The sequence below is a fragment of the Pollachius pollachius genome, assembly GCF_949987615.1.
Source record: "Pollachius pollachius genome assembly, chromosome: 6".
Taxonomy (NCBI): Eukaryota; Metazoa; Chordata; class Actinopteri; order Gadiformes; family Gadidae; genus Pollachius; species Pollachius pollachius.
This window is the reverse complement of record NC_136939.1, coordinates 1,394,721-1,402,220: the sequence shown is the minus strand read 5'-3', so window position 1 is coordinate 1,402,220 and position 7,500 is coordinate 1,394,721. Positions and strand designations below refer to the sequence as shown.

The 7,500-nt window shown below is 52.5% G+C and overlaps 1 protein-coding gene across 1 annotated transcript in view; it reads right to left on the bottom strand.

Annotated features, from left to right (window-relative positions):
• The window catches only part of pcdh1a (protocadherin 1a), a gene marked incomplete at both ends in the record, with an annotated part of 108,209 nt that overhangs the window by 83,684 nt on the left and 17,025 nt on the right, over positions 1 to 7,500 (bottom strand). The window contains 2 exons of the mRNA XM_079738973.1: positions 1 to 2,132; positions 3,513 to 4,330. The exon at positions 1 to 2,132 is cut by the window's left edge and continues 58 nt beyond it. Of these exons, the coding sequence (XP_079595099.1) occupies positions 1 to 2,132; positions 3,513 to 4,330 (2,950 nt within the window). The remainder of the gene's footprint in view (positions 2,133 to 3,512; positions 4,331 to 7,500) is intronic.

Sequence of the window (7,500 nt, the reverse complement as noted above, 5' to 3'; positions counted from 1 at the left end):
GAGCCCGTGGAGTTGTCGTCTCCGCCCGTGCCCACGAAGGTGTTGGTGGCGGGAAGGTCCTGCACCGCCTGGTGCTTCTGGGAGGCCGACGGCGACTGCGCCTGCAGCTGGATGGACGGCAGCGGCGAGTTGGAGCGGTAGTGCCGGCCGATGTCGGGGCTGCCGGGGGAGTAGGTGAGCGGCAGGTGGATCCGGGGGCTGTCGCTCACCCCGTCCAGGTTGAACTTGTGGCTCTTCTGCAGGCTGACCTCCTCCTCCTCGCCCAGGGGCTTGGGCGACTTGCACGGCTTGCCTTTCTTGCCGCGCTTACCCTTGCCGTTCTTGGGCGCCTGCTTGTTGGGCGCGTACAGGTCCTTGGACTCCTTCTTGCCGGCCTGGTAGCCGCTCTTGGTGTCGCGGTGGACGCGGTGGCGGATGAACACCACCACCAGGATGAGCATGACCACGCCCGCGATGCCCGCCAGGCTGCCGAACAGGATGTTGCTGCGCTGCGCGGCGAAGCCGTTGTCGGGGTCGCCGGCGATGTCGCGGTCCAGCGGGGTGTACATGCTGTGGCCCACCAGCGTCTCCACCATGGTGACGTTGGAGATGGTCTCGTTGACGTAGATGTGCACCAGGGCGGTGGTGTGGCGCGCCGGCTTCCCGCGGTCGCTGACGCGCACCACCAGGCGGTGGAGCCCGCCGTGCTTCCTGGTCAGCTCCTTGGCCAGGGTGATCTCCCCGTTGGTGGGGGAGATGCGGAACAGCTGGTAGGGGTTGCCCCCGGTGATGCTGAAGCTGAGCTCGGCGTTGGGCCCGCTGTCCGGGTCCTCCGCCTCCACCACCTCCACGTGGCTGTCGGGCGTCGCCAGCGGCGACAGCCTCTTGAAGGAGTAGTTGGCGGGCTTGGTGACCACGGGGTCGTTGTCGTTCTCGTCCAGCACGTTGATGGTCACGCCCACGTACGAGGACCGGGGCGGGTCGCCCCCGTCCACCGCCTTCAGCCGGAAGGTGTAGCTGCCCTCCTTCTCCCGGTCGAAAGAGATGCTGGAGAGGATGGTGCCGGTGCCGTTCTGCACCACGAACTTCCCTCCGTCGGCTTCGACCGAGAGGTGGACGTGGGCGTTCTCGCCTTTGTCCACGTCCATGACCGTTACCATGCCGACGGGGCTGAGCGGCGGCATGTTCTCCAGCACGGAGAAGCTGTAGCCGCTCAGCATGAACTTGGGGTCGTTGTCGTTGCGGTCGAGGACTCTTATCACCACGGTGGCGGTGCCTCTGTGACTCGTCGACCCCTTGTCCGCCGCCGTGACCCGGAACTCGTAGCGCTCCCGCTGCTCCCGGTCCAGCGGGCTCCGGGCTCGCACCTCCCCGGAGCTGGGGTCGACCTCGAACAGGCCCTTGATGGACGCGTCGGCCACGATGCTGTAGACCAGCTCCGCGTTCGTGCCGCTGTCGGCGTCGGCGGCGATGACGTTCAGAACCCGCTCCCCCGGCTGGTTCTCCTCGGCGAAGTCCACCTCGAACAGCGTGGGCGAGAAGATGGGCGAGTTGTCGTTGACGTCCGTCACCTGCACCTTCAGCGAGTTGGTGCTGGACAGCGCCGGGTTCCCCGAGTCCACCGCCACGATCTCCACCCGGTAGTCCCGGACCCGCTCGTAGTCCAGCGGCGTGGTCGTCTGCAGGAAGTACTTCCTCTTGTTGTCGCTGGACGAGTCGCTGGCGGGCCGCAGCTGGAAGGGCACGTCGCCCGCCACCACGCAGGTGACCACCGCGTTCTCCCCCTCGTCGCGGTCCGACACCTGCACCAGCGCCACCGCCGTGCCCACCGGCATGTCCTCCGAGATGTTGGCCACGCCCTCGCTGTGCGTGACCAGGCCGATTCCCCGGATCTCCACGGCGGGTGCGTTGTCGTTCTGGTCCGTCACCTCGATGGTCACGAAGGTCTTGGAGCTCTTGGGCTGCGGGCCCCTGTCCCGGGCCACCACGTAGAAGGTCAGGCTGTCCACCTCCTCGCGGTCCAGGGCGCCCTTCACGTAGATGATGCCGGTGGAGCGGTCGATGCGGAGCAGCTTGGGCACGGGGTCCAGGGCCTGGTGGAGGGTGTACTCGATCTCCCCGTTGGGGCCCATGTCGTAGTCGTTGGCTTTGACCTGCGATGAAAGAGTCATACAGCGGCGGTTAGAGGATTGTATTTGGGGGCGATTATTCAGATACAATTAGTGGGAAATGGGGTTGCGGGCAACATCAGCGGTTAATAAAGGAATGAATTAATAATGGGCTGTCACATTGATCAATAACATGGCCTACAGTTGCACATGCACCGTGATGCTCGCAGCCATTTTGTGGCGCGGCCCATTAGGCCGCGTTTAAATGCTGACTTACACACACACTTTTTTTTACATGCATACACTATTTTCCTCCATTCCCTCCAATGCCATTTCTTCTCCTCACTTGAAAAGACTAAACCGTGTAATATTATCATTCAGAGTAGATCATCCGCACCGCCTCTCGAAAACTATGATAGAAAAATACTATGATGTCCAGATACTTGCGAGGGCAGACTTGCATAATTAGAGAGAGACGATCATAAGATAGTTTGGCGTATGTATGTGGATGTTAACGATACAGAGTTTTAAATCCCAAAACCAATACATTTTTAAACAGTTTCAAGTTTAAATTTAGTTGGCAGCCAGTCTTTCAAGCTGTTCACTGAATGCAGGTGTCTCCCTCTCTCGCTCTCTTGAATTTTAAATTGCTACCCTCGCTTCCGAGATTTGATACAGCACACACACACACATATATATATATATATATATATATATATACACACACAAATATAATTGGAAATATCAATCAATGCGTCAACAAGCTACACACATTACAGTAGCATGCATATGTTTAAGACTTTGTATGCTAAACTTTGTGATATTTTTCTGGCGCGGCAACGAAAAGGCTTGAAAACATGTTCCTGCATCAGTGACTCTAAACAACTCGCTAGCGAGACACGATGAGATGGTACTTTATTAATCTGAACCAGAAACAAGGGCTGTCACGGCGAAACAGTACAGGACAGTATCATTAAAAAGAGATTAAGAAACTAAACGAAAATGAGAATAAAATCACACAAGATTTACAGAAAACACGACAGTATACGCAAAGAGCAGCAGCAATGTAGATAAATATAACACGGATGAGACGTATTGTGTTGCTTGTGAATAAAACAAGCTGCTAATAAAGCTTTGGAAAGTGCACAGACTGGACAAGGACAAGTACTACAGAACGGTTCTGTAGTACTTGTAATTAAAAAGAGTACTTGGCATTGTATAGCATCATATCCTAGCTATCTCTGTTGTATACGGGGAATGGGTTAACCTCAGTTAGTGCTTGGTTCTATGAACGTCCTCACTGTGCCGACATAGATATATTGTTGTTTCTCTATCTTCTGACAAATGTACCTGTTGTAGGTCACTTGGGACAAAAGCGTCTGCTAAACACCCTAAATGTGAACGTAAATATGAGAACGAGCTCACCTGCAGCACAGAGTGTCCCACCGGGCTGTTCTCCTGCACCTCCGCTTCGTACGTGGACTTCTCGAACTTGGGCGAGTTGTCGTTGGCGTCGGTGACCACCACCCGGAGCAGGGCGCTGCTGTAGCGCTGCGGGTGGCCCCCGTCCACCGCCTTGATGGTCAGGTCGTACGTGTCCTTGACCTCCCGGTCCAGCAGCCCAAGCACGATGAGCTGGGGCAGCTTCTCGCCGCGGTCCTCCGCCACCTGCAGGCCGAACAGCGTGGTGGCGTCCGGCCCGGCCGCCAGCGCGTAGTCCGCCACGCCGTTGCGCTCCGAGTCCTTGTCGGTCGCCACGGGGATGGAGAAGAGCGCGCCCATGTGCGTGTTCTCCGGCACCGAGATGGTGAGCACCGAGGAGGGGAACTGCGGCGTGTTGTCGTTGATGTCCTGCACCTCTATACGGCCCTCGATCAGCCGGGGACTCTGGTTCTGGATGAGGTCCGTCACCGACACCTCGAACTCCAGGTAGCAGGGCTTGCCCTTCACCTGGGCGCGGCAGTCCCGCAGGGTCTCACGGTCGATGGGGACCTCGGTGGTGAAGATGTCCCCGGTCTTGCCGTCCACGCGCAGGTACGGGGCTCCCACCTCCAGCTTGTAGAGGTGGCCCGAGTCGGGAAGCCCCTGGTCGGCCGCCAGGCTGCCGATCAGGGTGTTTGGTGGCTGCTCCTCCTGAACCCGGTACAGGATGCTGCCCCCTGCGGAGCCGCAGTGCAGCACGAGGAGGGCCCAGAGCACGGTCGCTTTAGGATTCATATCCACGGGCTCATGAGACGGTCCACCTGGGAGACACAGAGGGGACGGTTACAGCTCGTTTAGTCATTGTTATTCTTTCTTACCTCTTTATTTTCCCTTCTGTTTTTTTATTTAAATGTCTTCCTTAATTGTGTTTAATCCACTCTTTTCTTTGTTTAAGGATTTCTTCCCATCTTTAGGACTTTCTCTATTCTTCTTTTATGTCTTTTATGTGTTTGCGACATTCTAAGGGAAGACCCTTACAACCCTGCTCCTATAAACTACTTGTAGACCGTGTGGTTAAGACGGCTTCACTTTGTCTCTGCTTCTTGTTGTTTCCATTGTCACCGCAAAAACTGTGAAATTAAACATGCGAAACATTGTCCGCGATGAAATATTCCATAATTAACAAACTTCCCAAAGTGCTTCATTTTCGATGAATAGAAAAAAATGGAAAATGATAACAATTGCCACGCAGGGTTTCATTTCAGTCTGAAGGCCCTAATTAATATCTCTTTTGTCCAGATGTTGGATCCTCTCTGAGTGCTTACGACGCAAACACACTTGAGGGCAATTGCGCATTATTTTATGCTGAATTCTGGAAATGAATCCCGAACACAAAGTTTGAATGATTTTTTTTTACAATGCCCGGGAACACATTAAAGCCTCCAAGAAAGCGTCCCTGGATCCCGTTTGAAAGAACACAGTCAAACAAAACAAGAACCTCCTCAAACAAAGTAGTAAACGTCGCAGAGTTATCGTGAGTAATTACTCGTCTCTGAACAGAACGGAACTGGGTGTGATCCGTTACAAAGCCGTGCCGTGTGTGGAGACCGCTATGCAGAGAACAGTACATCGATTGTCATAGAGGCACTAAATCTTCTTTATGCAGTCGTAGAAGTATCAGAGGATTTACCAGTTGTCGACATAAAACGCAAACAATCCACAGAATCCCCGCCAGGGAGCCAGGCAGTCATTAGATTAATTGGATGAATCAAAAAAAGTCGATAACTTAACTCTCTACCATTGCCTACATTTTGTGACATCTTGACTACTTCCTGACGTTCATGCTCCGATGGCTGGGAGGTTTCTTTGTGTATGTTAAGCAACCGGAGTTTGAAGCAGACATTGAAGGCCAATATCATGCTCTAATGCTCTGGAGAACTCCTCAGGACTGCATTGTTCTCTTGATAAAAATGTGTGCGTGTGTGTGTTTAGGTGTGCATGTGTGAGTGTGAGTGTGTTTTCATGTGTGTGCATGTGTGTGTAAGCATGTGTGAGCGTGTCAGCGGTTGCATGAATGTGCTGTTTTTTGTTAATGTGTTCATGCTCGTAATTTAGTTTGTGTGTGCCAGAATTTGTGTGTGCTCATGTTTATTTGTGCATGTATGTGTGTTTGTGGGTGTGCTAATGTTTGGGTTTGTGCGTGTGTGTGGTCATGTTTGTGTGTGCCTGTGTGTGTGTTCAATTAACCCCTTTCAGCGCGTTCCTATTTGTGCAAGAGCAGAAGCAAAGAGGGAGCAAAAGAGAATCTGTTGACAATTAAATATGAATATGGGCAGAGGCATTAATCCGGATCATAATCAATAGCGTTCTGCAACCCCTGGCATGAAAATATTATTCAAGGGACCACAAAACAAATATGTATTCAGCTTGACAGAAAAGCACAAATACCCAGAATCCGATGTGGAAGCCAATCCCTTTGAATCTGTTAGAATTGGAAGTGCAGCTTATTGATGTACTAATTGCTAAGTTATCGATGTGCCCCCTTTCTGCATTTACAACTGAGCCTCTGGTCTATGTGACTTGAATAGGAAGTGTGTGTATGTGTGTGTGTGTCTGTGTGTTAGTGTGTGTGTGTGTGTGTGTGTCTCTGTGTTTGTGTGTGTGTGTGTGTGTGTGTGTGGGTGGGTGGATGTGTGTGGGTGCGCTGAGCATGACTTTGCATGTGTGTGAGAGAGGCTGAAAAACGACAGAGACGAGATGGAAAGAGAGAGCGAGGGGAGAGTTGAGAGGGTGAGAGAGAGAGAGAGAGGAAGAGAGAGGGAGAGGGGGTTGAGAGGGTGAGAGAGAGGGTGAGAGGGTTGAGAGAGAGGGAGAGGGAGAGAGAGGGAGAGGGACGGGAGAGGGAGAGAGAGAGAGAGAGAGAGGGAGAGAGAGAGAGAGCGGGAGAGGGAGAGAGAGAGGGAGAGTGAGAAAGGCAGCTAGGCTAACGCTTCGGTTTGATCAACCTGCAAAGACCAAAGCATCTCTGCAACCAACACCGGACACTTCTCGTCCAAAACAACCACAAGGTTGTTTGTTTAATGTGTCATCGACTTCAATAAGACCAGAAGGAGGCATTTACATATTTGAGTTGCATTATCAGATAAATTAATAAATTATACATGTACAAAATATATACAGTTTGATGTATTTATCTTTGTATCCATTACGTATTCAATCGTTATATTTATCAGCTAACCTGACCTTACTCAACCGTTTAATATCCATTTATTGTTTTTAGTATTTCGGTCTGAGAATGTGAATAACTCCTTCTTCGTCTGGTCGCTAATGTAAAGAGATGGCGTCTGAAGTGACGCGGCGGCTATGGTCGACGACGGCCATGACTTAGTGCTCCCCAGTTGGCGCGGCGCCTGTAGCCCAGATGGCTCCCTGCCGGCCTGTCAGGCCGGGAAATGGCGGCTTTCTACTTTGTTTACATTTGCTTTACCATTCATGTGAGCGCTGAGAAACGCAGGCAGCTTCAGTCACTGTTTGTGTGTGTGCGTGTGTGTGTGTGTGTGTGTTTGTCATGCATTGAGTGTCATGGACACTGATCTCTTCTCCATCTCTCTCTATCTCTGAGCTCTCCCTCTCTCCTCTTCCTCCCTCCATCGACGCTTTAATCTAAGACTCTACAGATGATTAAGTTTCCTTCTCGCCCGCTAATGGGGACGTCTTTGGACGAGGAGCGGTCGAAGGTGCTTCACATGGTTCACCCGCACACCTCCTATACTCCGACAATCCAACACTTCCTCGGACATCCTCCACTTCCTCGGCAAACCACCAACTGCTGAGCTGGACTCAAAAGGTGTGTTTTTTGTGCTCTTCCTCCCGGCCCGCTCGCAGACGAGGGTCTGCCATCCCAGATGGTCTCACGGAGCTTACAGAGTTCAAGCTGATTCAGGAGAACCGCGATCGCACGACTCAGCAGAAAGCCCAAACAAAAGGTGCT